Here is an 18,687-nt window from a genome sequence, read left to right as displayed (position 1 = left end):
AAAACCAAACCTGTATAATTCTAAAAAAAAAAAAAAATTACTAAAAGTCATATACTGGTTTTCATTGTTATTATTTCTGTTAACAGAAAGACAGGTGAGTGTCTGTAGAACAGTAAGATTTATTCATAGAAAGCCTGATTCACCCTAAAGGAACAAGAATAAAGTGGTTTCATCCCAATAACCAATAAAAACCCTATAGAAAGCAGGCCCTCAAAGACTTTATTCCTTTAATAAATAATTATTTTATTGCATATGGCTATTAAGGAGAGCATCCATGATCAATACAGACTAAAATACAATACACTACTCTAGTTCCATTTATTCTCGTCTCCAGCAGCATCACATTTATCTTTATATACAGCGTGTACATTGGAAGACACAGCAAGATAAGTTAAGTCTTTTGTCATATCACAATAGCAAGAAATATATTTAACATCTTGATATCCATAAACAATACGTACCCAAAAAGAAAACACTGCTTAATAACTATAGAGGTTATATAGCAAAAAATATTTTAAATTTAAGGTAAGTCAGGCAAAATGTACAAAGACCCAATATACATTGTGAAGTTTTAGCAAACATAACATTTATACATTTTGGTTCCATTCTGTAAACTAAATCAAGAATGTAAATATTGCATATGCCTTTTGTGAAATATACAGGATAGAGGAGAACTGAGTACATCATCAAGTTTTTTTTTTTAAGTTGCTGTATGAATATTAACCATTTGTTATAGTGGCATGATTTTACAATTGGTACAGAGGGATACTTCAAAGTAGAAATTAAAACATTGCATTCAGCAGGTACCACATTCAGTGCTATTGTTAGGGGGCAGGAAGTTCACAGAGCAAACGTCAACAATTGTATTTGTTTCAGTTTCAGAACTGAACAAGTACTAACTTAGAACATTTTAGAAACATGTAACGGGTTTTAAAAAATCAAATAAGCATATTTAAATTGATCTTAGACCAATATTGTACAGCCTATGCATTGCTGTGTTGCGAGACCCCTGAAAATTACACAGGAAAAAAAAATTACACCCTGTGTTGCGGGGTGGAAAAGGAATTAATTTACATTCATCTTTGTCTTGTAATACAATCCTGTGTTCTAAAAGTTCAGCATGTAAGCAGGAAGACTTTGCATTGCCATTATATTTGTAAGACATTGACTCTTGTCTTCCTCAAAATAAAAATATATAGAGATATATATAATGCATTCTGTTTATAGTGATGTATAGGTTCTCCACTTATCACAGAGAATTAAAAAAAAAAAAAATCACACACAACTCAAATGACTTAGTGTAATACTTACATGACTACCAGAGCAGGCACTGGGGAGGTACCCTTGAAAACAATTTAACTCTTCATTAAATTTATCGAAGGAGCAACAAGGTGACAGAACATTCTGCTAGTCTGGTGCAACAACTGTAGGTGACATTTGTAATAATAGTCACCACACATCACTAGTATTTTCAGAATACTGAAAATATTAAAAACATGGGCATTCTTGTAAAGAACTCCGGCTAAATGACTGCAACTTTTATTTTTCCCTTTAATGATGCCTTTAGCTGGAATGCTACTTTTCTGGTAAGAGGCAAATATTAGGTCTTTCAGGATGGCATAGTAATATATTACAATTAAGATTTCAATCTGCCCAATACTTATTATCATCATCCTTGCATTCCTAGCATGCCTGTGTGGATTTTTGGTTAGGAGACATGCAGCGAAGATCAGGGTTAATTGACAAGTATGATTTGTAAATAGCAGAAAAGGCTTTTGCAATTTGAAGTACCTACATAAACACCTACTTAGAGAGGGTTAAACAAGTGTGTTAAAGGTAAAAAGAGATACCCCCCCAATGCAGTTTGATTATTTTAACTTACGTTGCTTCAGTTACACACTTTATAACTATTTGAAATCTTTCATCAAAGTCCGATCCACAACGTTTAATTTCATTTTAGATTTTTCAGTGCCCACATTGGGCTTTGTCTGATAAGTAAACACTGCAGCTAGTGATTTAGAACCAACCAGCAGCTGTATACTTAAAAAAGTTAAGTAAGGCTGAAGACTGTTCTTGAGAGATACTCAGCATAGAGATAAAGGAGGTCCTGTTATACACCAACATTACAAATCCGGCTTTACTTTGAACTGAGGTAGTACTGTGGTAGGCTTGAATTTATGCCAGTAAATACCAGATTTTACTGCTTTTGCAGGTGTTTGCAGAATCCCTTAATATGCTGAAGAATAAATACAGTGCGTCTTTGCAGAAAAAGGAAATGAAGGCATTGGCCACAAGAGGCCGGTTGAAAAGTTCCGAATTTCTAGAGAATATCTTGAATAAAGTCTGTCAAAACAGCAGCACAATGAGACTGTAGATGTCAATGACAGGAAATGAGTGAGGCAGGTTGCTCTCTCTTCCTTGCTGATTTGTTGTCCAGTATAGTCCATAACTGTTTTGAAAATTAAGTAACCTTTCGGACCAAAAACAAAAAATAAAGTAAACCTTAAGCAGCTTCGATTTAAAAAAACGTAAGCCAAGCAGCTTCTTTCAATGTTGTACTCTGTTGTTTGAGGTCATGGTGATAAAACTAACTCCTTCACTCTGGGGGAGGAAACAAAATGAAACAAAAGTCAATAAATAATGTTGCACAAATCAAGTTACTGATTTAAAAACCATCAAGAGATAGTTTTACCTTTATGTTAGGCTTTAATGACAAGAAAAGTATCATCTAGATGAGAATTACCTAAAAAAATATGCTTACATATCTCAAATTATTATACAGAGGAGAAGGGGATAAGGCACATTTTCTAACCTAGTACTATTCTGTTTTCATGACTACCAATAATAACTGTTCAAGCCATCAAACGTGATTTGGGGAGGAAAATGGGAGAGGAAATAGCAAAAATTCTTCTCCCCTCCCCCCCCACTCCTTCTGAACAGCACTGGTTTGTATTAATAGCAAGGTACAAGTTCTAGAAAATATATAGAAACAACAGTTTTCAATCTAGTTGGAAGCTAATTAGTGGAGTCTACTTCCAGACATTGAAAAACAAGACTATTCTGACACTATTTTGTACAAAGAGCAAGTCTTCTCAACAGATAATTGAGTATATAATGGATAATCATCTGAATTAATTATTTCAATTACTAAGAAATCTACTGTGCCCGATGAAGACCTAAAAACTCTGTAGCTGAAAAGGAAAATGGCCAATCTGCCCAACCCCCAAACAAAAAAATTTTCCCCTCCCCTTTACCTTTCACAGAATGAATGGCTGTTGCCTAAATAGCTGCCTCAAAGAGCCAAGCAAAATTATACTATATATTTTTTAAATCCCATTTTATTTTATGCTGTTTTAAAGAATCCAGCTGAACTGTGTCAGGTTCTTTTACTATAAAGGAATAATGAAAGATATGTACCACTCACATACAGCAACCCTGTCATATTTCTTAACTCCCAACTTTAAGAAGGTTTGTTATTGTGGCTGTTAAAAACAAACAAACATGTCCTTGATGTGTCACTTTTTAAAATATAAATTGTTCTTAGCTTGTTATATTTATAGTAGCTGAGCATATATAACAATTAACAGAAATCAGAGACCTTGTAAATTCTACATGCAAACAAAATAGTGTATGTGAAGCATGATATCAGATAACATGAATGCAAAATTGTGTTCACGTTAGGTACTCCTTATGGTGCATGTTTTTTTTTTTAATTTTTGCCACAACACTTAGTTTCAAAAGCTCAGAGGAATCTGTAGTTTGAAGGTGAACTGCAAAATTTTTTGCCAAAGCAAAATTTTTTGCTTGCACAATGCCAGGAAGGAACAATTATATAGCTGTTCAGAAACGCAGGCCTGGATCCAGCAATCCCCAAGGCAAAAATCCATGTTAGCTTTCCTGCGTATGGACATAAGATCAAGGATGTAGTTGTCAGTGTACTTTATGATGTATTTATTAATTTTGGCATGTAAAATAAATGTAAAACCAAATTCAAAGCCAATGCATAACAAGTTTTACATGAAACCTAGATAATTAACAAAAATTTAAATATAGTATTTATATAATTGGATTTTCTCTGTATTGATTCTTAATTAATCAGACACCATGGCTTGTTACAAAAGTACGCAAAAAATCAAAGGCTGACATCTTTGCATGTGCATGAATGATAAAAATGCTGTGGAAACCTACTATCACCAATTTTATCCAAGAAAAGGGACCTGTTGAAATTAATGGGAGCTACTAAGTGTTCAGCCCTTTTGAAAGTCAGGCTTCTTATTTAGGTGCCTAGATATGGACTTGGAGCCTAAGTTTATGCCCCCGTATTCAAAAATGTTGACCTCTGCTTCTAACCTTAAAAAAGCCTAGTACAGTCTAGCTTCTAGTCACAAACAAAAAAACCCAAACATGTTTTTATTATGGAGGAAGAAGACCAATCTGGGTGTGGATTACGAATTTTAGAAGGGACATGCAAATTAATGATTGGTAATACAGGTTAAGCGAGGAGCTCTTATTTACACTCTCATATAATACAAGAACAAGAAAACTTTAAATTGAAAGATAAAAATTATTTTTTTAATATCATGCATAATTAACCTGTGGAACTCATAGCCAAAAGGAAACGTTATGATCAACACGAAACTGCTCACTTTCAGGGTCTTGTAAACAAAGGTGTTCACAGACCTTATTTAATAAAAGTAAATGGGTGTATTAAGAACCCATATGATGCTCCTCTGTGTAGTAAAAACAGTTGCAGCCAAGGAGGCTGACAACCAGGGCCATGTGGCAAGCAGCTTAGAGCGGTGAGAGTACGGAGCTCCCGGGGTTTCCTACATTTCAAAATCAGGGCTTGGGGACTGGAACAAAACTTTTGTGCAGGCAGTCAGCATGAGTGTGCTGCATTTTGTTGCAAGTCTGTGTGGGTCTACGAGGAGAAAGTCAAGAGAGTCACTTCTTGGGATAGGGCACAAGGGCCTGATCAGATGCTTCTGCAAAGAGACTGTCTTGCATGCTGTTTTGTTCCTACTGTTGTTTAGGGAAGCAAGAAGTGTTGTGTGTACACTTTGTAAATAAACAAACTGCACTAAAAAATAGCCTGACTCTGTGTCACTGATCTCTTATCTGAGCAGAAAACATCCTGCCAGGCCTGAATTGTGGCTACTACTCATAGGGGCAACAATATAACTAAGGCCAATAGCTTAAAAGGATTCAAAATGTCTACTGCAGGGATTGGCAACCTTTGGCACGCGGCCCATCAGGGAAATCCGCTGGCGGGTTGGGACGGTTTGTTTACCTGCAGTGTCCGCAGGTTCGGCCAATCGCGGCTCCCACTGGCCGCGGTTCACTGTTCCAGGCCAATGGGGGCTGCGGGAAGCGGCACGGGCCGAGGGATGTGCTGGCCGCCGGTTCCCGCAGCCCCCATTGGCCTGAAACGGCGAACCGTGGCCAGTGGGAGGGAGCCGTGATCGGCCGAACCTGCGGACGCTGCAGGTAAACAAACCGTCCCGGCCCGCCAGCGGATTTCCCTGCTGGGCCACGTGCCAAAGGTTGCCGATCTCTGTTCTACAATCTATATGGATAAGGAGAATATCCCTGGTTACAGTAGTTAGGAATTTTGTACACAAAGGAGCATAAACACTCATACTTCAGGACATATGTACACCAATGTTGAAACTTCTGCTTTGGGCAGAATATTCCAAAAAACTGTTCATGAGTTTTCTTGCATTTTCCTCTGAAGCATCTAGAACTAGCTGCTTCCAGACATCAGATGCTGGTCTAGGTGGTCAGATCTAATATAGCAACTGCTGTGATTAAGAGCTAGAAGTTATCACTGGTATAGATTTTGTACTATTTAAAAAAATATTGCTTTTAAATTATTTTGTACTTTTTAAGAAACCTTTGTAAACTACAATTTAGTATACATGTATTAAGGAATATCATAATGCAAACAGCGAGTAAGCAGTATATCTGATTCCCCTGTTAGGGATGCTTATTTAGAAGCATATTTAGGGATCTGACCCATAAGAAACTGTACTTGTACAACGATCTGAAGTGCTTGTAGGCCCTGATTCAACAAGGTACTTAAGCATGACTCTAATGAGTCTACTTACATGCTTAAAGTTGGACACATGCTTAAGTATGTTGTTCAACTGGGGTCTTAAGGCCCGATTCAAAGTTCAGTAATGTCAGTGAAATGGTTACCATTAACACCAATAGGCTTTTGATCAGGCTTTTAATGAGGAAAGGAAAAATAATCACTGCTACAAGTGTTGCCATGAGAGCCAAATGAAACTTCTTGTTGCAGATTTAAGCCATTTACCTGCTTGCTTAAAATAAAGGTGCCAGTTCCTAACAAGTACTATCTATTAAATTTAACTTTGGCCATTAATATCCTGTATATGATCATAGGCTCCAATTCAGTAGCACTTTAAGTGCTTAATTTCAGCATTTATAGAATTAGAATCATAGAATATCAGGGTTGAAAGGGACCTCAGGAGATCATCTAGTCCAACCCCCTGCTCAAAGCAGGACCAATTCCCAACTAAATCCCCAAATGGCCCCCTGCAGGATTGAACTCAATCCTAGGTTTAGCAGGCCAATGCTCAAACCACTAAGCTATCCCTCCCTCACCCATATATTGCAATGAGACTACACAGGTGCTTAAAGATAGGTGCACGTTTAAGAGCTCTGCTTACTCCTGGCCAAAATTTGCAAGGTACAGGATAGGTTCCTGACTGCCTCCAGAAAGAGAAAATGTTAAACACCTTAATCAAAGCATCATAGATATGGTCCTCCGTAAGTAACACAGGCAGGAGGAGCTGCATGTTTTCCAGTGGAAAACACAAAACAAAACAAAAATCATAATCAGTGACAGTAAAGCAAACCAGGGCATGTTGCATGGAGGGAAAAAATCATGCATATTTAAGAGACCCATCCGTGTGGCTATGTATGGATTAAACAAATATAATATTTGGGAGAAGTATGTACACCTCTACCTCAATATAACGCTGTCCTCGGGAGCCAAAAAATCTTACCGCGTTATAGGTGAAATCGCGTTACAATTGAACTTACTTTGATCCACCGGAGTGCGCAGCCCACCCCCCGGGAACACTGCTTTACCGCATTATATCTGAATTCGTGTTATATCGGGTCGCGTTATATTGGGGTAGAGGTGTATCTGATAAACCCTATATCCAGGGCCACACAAAAAAATCTATCAAAATACAAAATCTGATATAATTTCTACTGTCTTTATCTAAATTGTTTACTCCAAATGGTTTTGGGGCACATCAAGAAGAGATCCGCAATTACAAGATCACAGTTTCCAAAACTACCAAAGGTAAGACTCATTCAAATTGCATTAATGCTTCTCTTGAGGGCATAAAACAATAAATACTTAAATAAAATTAGCTAGAGAACAATTCAGTATTGCGCCTTATCAAACACCATGTGTATAGAAATATAATAATTTGCCAATTAAAACAAATTCAATCTGCTTATTAATTTGCAGTCAGTAAGCAGTGAATAAGAGTGTATTAGGTCTAAATTTCTAAAAATAAATTTAATTCTCATCTACTGATATGCATACAAATGAACAGTTATTGATGTGGCTCAAATACAAAACACATTGTTGGTAATTTACAACATATAAATTAACTCAAGAGGTAGTATGATTTATTGAACAGGACTATGGCTTGGGACTTAGAACACCTGGGTTCTATTCCCAACTCTGCCACTGGTTTCATGTCTGACCTTCAACATGTCACTTCACCTCCCTTGCCTTTAATTCCCATCCTATCCTTCAGCTGTCTTGTCAGGTATGTTGCAAACAAATAACTTTTCTACCACAAATAGTCCCATTGAAATCACTGGAATTCCTCATGATAGTAAAGTTAAGCACATGTGTGTTTGTAGGATCCAAGCCATAGACTGTAAACTCTCTGGGACAGAATCTGTCTCATATTCTGTGGCTGTATGGTGCCTAGCACATCAGGGCCCTGATCTGAACTGGAACCTGTAGGCACTACTGTAATACAAAATAAAAAACAACAATACATTAAGGACATACTTCCTGTATTACAGTTACATTATTTCAAAGGAAGGGAAGGACCAAAATGAAAACAAATATCTAAATTTTCTGATCAGTATTTATCACTCCTCCCCCCATGATATTAATTCATAGAAATATAGATCGGGGCCAAATCCTGACCTTCCTCCAGCCCTTCTTCGGCAAGTTACTTAGGAACATGTTTAACTTTGAGTAGTGAATTCAACGGGACTACTCATGTGCTTATAGTTAGACATACTTAAGTAGGGGGTCTTTTCAAGTTGGATTTAATGAGACTACACATGTAAGAAAAGAAATGTTGGCCCCTGATTAAAGGAAAAGGTTTAAGACTAGAGTTTAACTATTTCCCCTAGCACAAAATATTTAAAGTGTCCACAACTACTATCAATCTTTTGTTACACATATACATTTCAAAGGAAAAACAATTTAACTATGAAAGGGGTGATATATTTATTGTTCAAACAAGTTATGTTTGGACATAATTTGAGGCAGGCTGTTCAAACGAACACACTTTTGGGGGTTTGTTGTTCTATTAAGAAAACAGTAAAATGTCATTTAAATATGGACTTTTTAAATTTAGAAAAAAATGGGTACTGTGTGAATATAGCCTATGACCCCTATAGCAACCAAAATATATAATTTGTATATATAACTTTTAAATAAGCAGAGTAGGGTTTATGTAGATATAGGTATTTACATTAAAATTAGTGTTATAGTACTGTTACACTTGGGTTCAATAATCAGAACAAAAAATCTAATTGCTTGAATATAACACAAACAAAAGAGATTCTATCTACTGAAGTGGGAAACACATTGTCACATAACTTGAAAAAGTTGCTGTGCTACCACCTGCAAGTGCACCACAATTATTTTCAGACACTTAGTAATGAACACTATACATTAGAGGATAAGATGGGTACCAATATTCTTTGATGCCATGCACACATATTACAATTGATTCTTAGTGCCAAATTCTGCCCACAGATACCAAAGTAATAAGAGTTGTACCCGGGTATCTGAGGACAAATTTTAGGTCTTAGTTTAAATTTTTTGTTTCAACACAAACTGGAAATTTTAAAACATTAATTTCTTTAACTAAATTGCACTTTCTCCACTCAAAAATGTACATGCCTAACTGTTTTGAGAATACTAAGTGATTGTTTTCACTTGAATTTTCTACTGCAATATAATGGGTCGATCCTGCAATGGAAATACACATGTAGTAAGTGCTACGCTTAGGTTATTGGAGAATACGGTTCTAAGTTTGGTATAAACTGTATTTCAGTATCTATTTGTCAAGAAGTTCACAGACTTACAAGTATGAGCACCTGTGCATTAAAATATAATTCTATATAAATTATAGAATTATTTTAAAAGTAGCTATAAATTCATTCTAATGATAACATGCTGGGTTTTGATAGGTTCCTTCTCACATCCATTAAAAAAATAGGTATAGATTTAAAATAAGCAAAACTTACACTGTGTACTTCCCAGATTAGTTAAAAAAAAGTTCTCTTACTAAACCTCTCAAATTCAGAGATTTTGCTATTTTCCAATACTAAATAACTTGGAATGGATGTAATAAATTAGGCAAAACAAGCCTACTTAGCACAATATGAAGTTTGTTCAAAAAGTTATTTCCACCCTCTCTCTCCTGCAGCTTGGCTATATGCCTGCTTAACATGTTAAATGAAACCGAATAAAATCAAGTCACTTCTCATACAGAAAGCAACCAAATCATCAGAAAAATCTTTCAAGTCTTTGGTCTTGAACTGGAAACAACCATGTAACAGGGTCAGAACACAAAGAAACAGTGGTGGAAACTATATAAGGAATATGCCACCACAAAGATTAACATATGGCATCCAGCCAAAGAGACACTGTCTCTACAGGATTTAGACATTAAAAAAAAAAAAAAAAAAAAAAAGAGAGAAGTAGAAGTTAGGTTCTTGGTTAACGACCATCACTACTGCATTTGCCTCCCACCTTACGAGCTACCAATCGATTTTATTATCGCTGCAGATATAGAAACGGGACACTGGAAAAATGGTTTCAATTTGACTGTCAGTTTGGTTTCCACAAGTCCTTCTGTGTCAAGAGGGTAGAAATCATCTCACCAGTTGACAGAAGGGGGGAGGGAGGGGAAGAAGCAAAATTCTATAAACACAGAAGCCATATAGGAAAGGGTGGTAGAAGAGGTACTCTCTTCGTTTTTCTGTTCTGTCCAGGGCCGGCTCCAGGCACCAGCCCACCAAGCATGTGCTTGGGGCGGCGCCTGGAGGGGGGGCCAGCACGGCAGGGCGCTCCGGCCCGAGAGCGGGGCCGTGACTGGGCTCGCCGCCCTCCCCATGGTGCTCCGGCCGCCGGGGAGAGCAGAGCCGCAGCGGGCTCGCCGCCCTCCCCCCGGCGCTCTGGCCGCCGGGGGCTCTCTACTCTCCCCCCGGCACTCTGGCCACCGGGGACAGCGGAGAGCCCCAGCCGGGCTTGCCGCCCTCCCCCCGGTGCTCCAGCCGGTCGGGGAGAGCGGAGAGCCGCGGCGGGCTCACCACCCTCCCCCCAGCACTCTGGCCGCCGGGGAGAGCGGAGAGCCCCAGTCAGGCTCTCTGGACACCGGGGAGAGCGGAGAGCCCCGGCCGGGCTCGCCGCCCTCACCCTGGTGCTCCGGCCGGTCGGGGATTGCGGGCCCACGGCCGGGCTCTGCGCCCTCCCCTGCCGGCCCTGGTTCTGTCCTTATATTTTCTTCAGATTGGGATTGAAAATAGAAGAGAGAGGGAGAGAAGAAGCTGGGCATGAGATTGCAGACTCCATGTTTCTAGGAAGAAGCATCAAAGAAAGCCTATAGGGAACTGAGCAGACAGACCTTATTTACAGGGCTGACAGGTACAGACATAGCACTGTATGTCCTTGTATACTCTTCTACTTCCATTCTACCTATAGGGAGTCAGAAAAAGGGATTGCAAGCTCTCCTCAAAGGTATGTGATCTAGAATCAAAGTGCACAAAGGGAAAGCTAGAAGAACCACCAGGTTACTGTAAATATCTGAACAATTCTGCAGATTTGGGATGAAAATCTCTGTACATTGGCCAATATTTTTTGCAGAATTATGGAGGCACCAAAACCATACAATATATGTTGAAATGAAAAGGTTTCTGTCAGTTTACTGGAAAATCAATTATACAGTCTGCAAGATGCCCCACAGCATTGTGCAAAAGAGGAGGAAACGTCTACAGTTTTCCAGTATGTCTGGACAAAGCTTACTATTTTGTTTATTATGCCCATGAATTCTTCCCATTCCATTTTCTACCTACAGCCACTCCAGTTAAACCATCTCATAATTTACTTCATTCAAATACAGTGTTTCTCAAATTGTAAGGCAGGCGTCCCAGGCCAAGTGTAAGGAAATTAAAAAGAAAGTGAAAACTAAATGTTTTATTTCTTGCTGTATCATTAACACATAAGTTTCAATTACTGATCTGTCTAATAGGTTCTCAGTACTTGCTACGTATATTGAATATTCAGTAAACTGTTTTATCTCATGAGACCTTCAAATATAGAAACAATGAAGCAACAAACAAAAAAAAAGAAAGAAACACATTGAGGCTGCTTTGTCCAAATGTTTAAGCATTCTTGCAAAATACTCTTCCCCATGTCAAGATGACCCCTGTAGTGCTTCAATGTAGATGGCTACCTATGCCGACAGGGAGTGTTCTCCAATCAGTGCAGGTAATCCACCTTTCCAAAAACCAGCAGCTAGGCCAATGGGAGAATTCTTAACTTTTTAGTTTAGACCAGACCTTAGTGTGTTTACCTAGATCATCGTCATCATCTAATAAATTTACCTTACAAGTGTTGAATCTAATCCACACCACTCAAAATCAAAAGTTAGTAAGTTCTACTCTTATTATTAAACCATTGGGAGACAGACACTAGTCACAAGTACTCATAAAAGAGGACCTGAGCCAGATTTTAGCCTCAGATGCTAAGTATCCAATTTGCTTGACCATTACAGTACATCCTCAGTTTGCATTCACCTTAAAGTTTTATTTCTGCCATCAGATGCACCGTGGGGCTCGCAAAGTCCTCTATATTTATATTTATAAAAAGCATTCCTGACCCAAACAATTGAGGACAAATTCTATTCTCATTTACAGGTTTGCAATGTCATTAATTTCTACTTCAATAAGGTTGCACACCTATAACTGAAACTAAGACTTTGACACAGTGGTTATTGGCCACTTTTCAGCAGTGCTTCAGAGCTCCATGAAAATATCTGAAAACATCTACTCACCTGCTCTCCAACCTAACTCCCAAGTAGGCATTACTCCTGTTTCTTTCTGTGAACAGGTAAATAAAATTGATTGTATATTATCAGAATTTATTTAAGATTAATAATCAAAGCAATTGTGTATCTGATGAGTACTTTTTATATTTCTGATTTACAATATAGATCCCCTTATTCCCTGCCCCCACCTCAACTACTATAAAACTGTATTTTTTCAAAAATAATGCTACAAAAAGTGTTCTGGAGTCTAATGGTGTGCAAGCATTTAGGTCTTATATTTAAAGCAATATTTTGTTAAAGAAATATCAATAATTCGCTTATCGATATCATTCATGATTTTACAAGAAGAATCCACAACAGATGAGACACTCCTCTGAAATTTATATACAATAGTATTGTATACAGCAGCTATTATTTTGTTAGGGGTTGAAAGGTTGTCACATTAACACCATAAATACCCATTACATGTCACACCTGATGACAAACTGATATACCCTTTAAAAATAGAGGCAACAAATTGGTAAGTACTTTAGAAATGCAATACCAATCTTTAAAATCTTAAAAAATGTCTTATCCACAGTGCACTATCTCAAGCAAAAGCACACAAGCAGGATTGAAGGAATTAAGATTATTCCTAGCTACACTGCATGTATCTCGAATCCTCTTACCTAATAGCTTCCTGGAGAGACAAAGTGAAGCAAACCCATATTCATTAGCTCTGCTAGACCGAACAGACTCCAGAGCTTCACTTTTACAAAGGTAGTTAAGGAATGCGAATATAAAGTTGCCAAGTTACCTACTCCAAGGCGCAATAATGTCTGAGTCAAGTGAGGAATCACAGTTTAAACATCAACAGCAAATATTCCATGTGCTAGTTTTCAGCTGTGAGATCTACAGTACATAAAAAGTCCAGTTCCTTAAAAAAACAACAACAACAAAAACAACCTTTGTTTAACTATGAAAATACCTACTTGACTAAAGTAATCCTCTCACATAACTTAAACGTTATTTAAGAAAGGGGAGGGCATTTTACTAACTTTTAAGAACCTAGAATTAATTATGTCCTAAAGTACAAATCCCATAACATAGTGCATTTTCTTCTGTAAATACAAGGATTTGTCAGTGAATGTTTACCTAAAGTACAGCCCGTAATACAGCTCTGGGGCCATATAATGTACTATTTCAAGTGTTTCTTTCTGTACTTAAAAGGTTTTCTAGTTTTGTTTTGTTTTTTTGGCTACTGTAATTTGCTCCAGAGCAAACATGCTTGTAAGATATCAGTGTTTCAGGTGTCTTAATAAGAGCCACTGATGCCTCACACAACACTTTGAGAAAACGATTCTATTTAGCAACAAATCTGATTATATAACTAACTATTTCTTTTTAACATTTTATTTTATTGGCAGGACGTGATCCATAAAAACAAATAAAAATAGGATCTTTGTTACTTAAGAGTTCACATCCAATCCCACAACCACTCAGCACACAGAAAGAACTTTCTCAGGCCTTGGCTACACTTGCAAGTTACAGCGCTGTAAAGCCTCCCCCAGCACTGTAACTCACTCCCTGTCCACACTGGCAGGGCACTTACAGCGCTGTATCTCCCTGGGTACACCGCTGCAGGTACTCCACATCTCCGAGAGGAATAACAGCTGCAGCGGAGTGGCTACGAGGCACTGGTGTGAGTGTAAACGCTTGCAGCGCTGTACTAATTACCTTGTCAAATGGCCATTCCTCTCCATTGTTGTGACCGACTGCAGGAATGCGAAAGTGCCTGTTTCAAAGCTCATACTACAGAGAAAAGCAAACAGTTTGCAGCTTGCTTTGAGTGAATAAATGAGTGAGCAGGGGGCCGGGAGTTCGGAACTTGCAAAATAGAGAGCTGACATGCTCCAAAAAGCACTCTCTCTCCCCACACACTCTCTGTCACAATCCACCCCACCCCCCATTTTGAAAAGCACGTTGCAGCCACATGAATGTTGGGATAGCTGCCCATAATGCACTGGTCCCAACACAGCTGCAAATGTTGCAAGTGTGGCCAAACCACTGCGCTGTCAGCTGTCAGTGTGGACAGACTGCAGCACCTTTCCCTACTCAGCTGTACGAAGACAGGTTTACCTCACAGCGCTGTACAGCTGCAAGTGTAGCCAAGGCCTCAGACTTCAGTGGGAGTTCCCAATACAGAGCTCTTATAAGAACAGATCCATTTGCAGACATCCTACCTTGCCACAGTGGTTTGGGGCACTACAACTGGTTGCCGTGAAAATTATTGGGATGTCATATCAAGGGACTATAACTTCATGTGAGGAAATAAGCAGTAGATGAAGTCTCATAAAGGCAAGGATTTGGTTTTATAAATGCTCATAGCGACAAGAACACACAAAAAAAGAGGAATAAAAGCCACTGAAAATATATAGCAGGGGATATCTTGCAACATACATGTTTCTCAGAATTTTTTACAGCATAAGTTCTCTCAAAGGTCTAAGAGCAGTACATCCTTGCAAACTTTATGTATTGCATTGACCAGGAAATATAATCTAAAACAGGGGTTGGCAACGTTCGGCACGCGGCTCACCAGGGTAAGCACCGTGCGGGCCAGGCCAGTTTTATTTACCTGCTGATGCATCAGGTTCGGCCGATCGCGGCCCCCACTGGCTGCGGTTCGCCGTTCCGGGCCAATGGAGGCAGCGAGAAGCCGCGGCCAGCACATCGCTCGCCCGCGCCGCTTCTCGCCGCCCCCATTGGCCCAGGATGGCAAACTGCGGCCAGTAGGGGCTGCGATCGGCTGAACCTGACGCGTCAGCAGGTAAATAAAACTGGCCCGGCCCGCCAGGGTGCTTACCCTGGCGAGCCATGTGCTGAACGTTGCCGACCCCTGATCTAAAAGAATGCACTAAAAGTGCAGGCAGCGGAACAATAAAGAATACACAAATCCTTTTTCATTTCACATTTACTGAACAAATACAATACCTCAAATATACTAACTAGACACAGTACAGTCCAGGTCAAGCAGAAGTACTTAGCTATCTCCAGCTGATGCAAATATGCAACAAGCACCAGACCAATCTGTTAGTCAAAAATAGACACATTTGCCTTTAAACTGGCCAATCTTATTATAACTGGTGAAAGTGAGCAAAATTAAGGACACTGAACATTTATATAGAATCCATTCCTGACACAGTAGCAGTGTGTTCCTCAGAATACTGTTCAGGCTAATAAAACAGGTACATATACTAAAATCTGAAATAGGAGTATACTAGGAAAGGTAAGTTAATGGATATTACAGTCACCCTCTCTCTCTAGATTCACAATTCAAGACTTAACTAAAACTGAAGTAATTAAGAGACGTTATTCAGTTCTGTAATAAACGCTGTCTCACTTGTAGAAAGCCTACATTAGGCTCCACCAAGGATTTTAAGGTCACTTGGTCATTCAGAAAGTTGGCTCGGAATTATTAATTGTATTCTGTATTAATTAACATTAATTGTATTCTGTATTCATGCGCCCAAATACAGGCCCATGAGTTTTTTTTCTGCCATCAGGTATCCCAAATATGGTTTGTCTTCCAGAAGAAGACCTGCTAAGAAAAATGTGAATAATGGTTACTCTTGTAATGTTCCCATCTTATGTATAGAAACCCCACCCTGTCTCTTGGTCCCCCTCTTCCCCCCAGCAAAATACATCAGCAGCAGTCTCAAGATGCCTGTTCATACACAGAGGAATAAGCTGGAGCCCCAAGAGGCGGGCCAAGTCTCCTTACACAGAAGGCACAGCAATTCTGAGCCCAGCTACTGGATGCCTCCACCTGACGGACAGGTCATCCAGAACAACCAAGATAAGAAATCAAACTGTATTTCTGGCAACAGATCACAGAAATGCCTTCTTGCTCACCCTACTTTTTACAAATACAACTGATAGAAAACTTGGATGAAATCCATCTAGTGCAAAAAATTCCTCAAAATCATACATAATAACGCATGAATATGCTTCAAATACGTTAGTTCCCCAGAGCTCACAATTTCCTACATTTATGGCCCACACCTGGTGTACTGAGAGCTGGCTGGTCACATGGTGATAGCTCTCCCTATTTCCAGTTGCTAAACATCATTAAAATGAAGGGACAAATAACAGAGACGCAAGGTGGGTGAAGTAATATCTTTTGCGGGACCAATTTCTGCTGGTGAAAGAGACAGGCTTTTGAGCTCCACTGAGCTTAAGGCCTGAAGAAGAGCTCTGAGTAAGCTTGAAAGCCTGTCTCTCTCACCAACAGAAGTTGGTACAATAAAAGATATTACCTCATCCATGTTATCTCTCTCATATCCAGGGACCAACATGGCTACAGCAACACTGCAAATGGAAAAATAATGTCAGGAGAGTGAGTCATTGCTATAGCTCCATGGGGATGTTGTGTGACCACAAATGGTATGAGAGATGGCCTCATCAATCAGGAATAGGAGGGGAAATGGCCCATGTTCTTTATCAATCATGCAGCCCATGCTATGAAGAAGTACAGAAAACCCCTGTCCTAGATGGTTTAAAAAGACTGCAAAACTGTTTAAATTAAGGAAGAGTATAAGAAAGGTCCCACAGTTCACAAGAAATTCACATGTTCGTGATAAAAAGTTCCAGAGGCAGCTGTGTGCATAGCATCTGACCCAAGTGTCTAGCATAACTCTAGGATTAAAATTAGAAGACATATGCGTATGTGGTCCATCCTGATACTTAAGTCTCATTATGCTAAATTCTGCATTGATTTACATACCACATATTCTCATTGACTTCCACGGAGTAAATAGTGTAGAATTTGGCCCAGTATTTCCTGTTAGTTGACAACCACTTAACATAATTTGGTCTGACCATTGTTACATTGTATTCATCACTCTTATTACTTGAATGCTTTTTATGTACTGTCAATATTTCATTTCTTGTTTCCGGATAAGAATTTGCCTTGTTTATATATAATGTGAATTATAACTTTTCTGACGACCACAATAACCTTTTTTCAAATCTGCCAAATGTGACATGTATTTTAAAATAAAGCAAAACAATTTAAACAGTAAGACAAATCTAGAAATTGAAACAGTAATGTAACTAACACAGAACAACAAATAAAAGAACATGGCTTGGAGAAAAGATATTAGTAAAATAATCATCAAGCTATTTAGCCTTTGTTTACTAAAAGGTTTGTAGCATACCAAAAGAAAAAACTCCTCTGTTAGTTGTGCCTAAAGGCATAACCACCAGTACTGTCATTCTCACAGAGCCCTTCTGTTCACATTCCTAACAATGTAAAAACAGCTGTTTTCTCATCTAGCCCTTGTTCCTGTCACACCTTTTTAAAGAAGGCATACAAGGCTTACCTCTATCACTTATGTGATGAGCAAAGAATAACTGTCAAAGATACTTAGAAAGTACTCTGTCTTTTCAAGCTAGTTTTACAATAAGAATTAGAATATATTATAGTAACATACAGCTATTCTTCTATTGAAGAAAAAGCAATTATTCGTGTTCAGGGGGAGGGGGAAAGAGGATGCAAGGAAAAGATTAAGGCCTTGGCTACACTGGCAATTCACAGCGCTGCACTTGCTGCGCTCAGAGGTGTGAAAAAACACACACCCCCCGAGCACAGCGAGTGCAGCACTGTAAAGCGCCAGTGTAATCAGCGCCTGCAGCGCTGCACTCTCTCTCGCAGCGCTGCAAGGTATTCCCCTCGGAGAGGTGGAGTACTCGCAGCGCTGCGAGAGAGCTCTTGCAGCGCTGGCGGCACGACTACACTCGCGCTTCACAGCGCTGCCGCAGCAGCGCTGTGAATCCGCGAGTGTAGCCAAGGCCTAAGGCTTCTGCTTATTCTATGGAGACAACCAGTACACTTTATATGTAACTGTATGAACTTTAGTAAGAAGTAGTCAAAGAAGTAGTCACTTTTACAGAAGGTCATTAAGTGGAATTCATACCCAAGTCTTGAAGAATACAAGACAAATGCAGATAATTCAAAAAAGATTTTCAAAAATACTATGGGTCAAAACTTCATTACTGTGCTACGCCAGAGCAGATTGTGAATAAGAACTGTGTGTAATAAAGGGCAGATGTGGGAGAAACAGAATCTGCTCTCTCAGCTTGGGGACAGAGCACTGGCATTGCCACTACTGCAGCCTAAAGGTTGCAACAACATGTTTGATGCAGTGTGCAAGCCCTTGCTCTTAGGCCTAGTCTACACTGGGGGGGGAATCGACCTAAGATACGCAACTTCAGCCAGGAGAATAGCATAGCTGAAGTTGATGTATCTTAGTTCGACTTACCTCGCGGCGCAGGGTCGATTGCCGCAGCTCCCCCATCGACT

The 18,687-nt window shown here is 39.2% G+C and overlaps 1 protein-coding gene across 2 annotated transcripts in view; it reads right to left on the bottom strand.

Moving 5' to 3' along the window:
* Positions 1-222: 222 nt before the first annotated feature.
* Positions 223-18,687, bottom strand: part of IRS2 (insulin receptor substrate 2) — a 35,521-nt gene continuing 17,056 nt past the window's right edge. Inside the window, exons 2-3 of one of the 2 annotated variants that reach the window (XM_034758173.1) lie at positions 12,354-12,399; positions 223-2,601 (exon numbers count right to left, since the gene is read on the bottom strand). In XM_034758173.1, coding sequence (XP_034614064.1) covers positions 2,574-2,601; positions 12,354-12,399 — 74 coding nt within the window. In that variant the 3' untranslated portion in view covers positions 223-2,573. The remainder of the gene's footprint in view (positions 2,602-12,353; positions 12,400-18,687) is intronic. The other variant, XM_034758175.1, reaches the window with a different exon arrangement.

Source organism: Trachemys scripta, chromosome 1 (assembly GCF_013100865.1).
Source record: "Trachemys scripta elegans isolate TJP31775 chromosome 1, CAS_Tse_1.0, whole genome shotgun sequence".
Classification (NCBI taxonomy): Eukaryota; Metazoa; Chordata; order Testudines; family Emydidae; genus Trachemys; species Trachemys scripta.
This window is presented reverse-complemented; position numbering and strand designations above follow the sequence as displayed.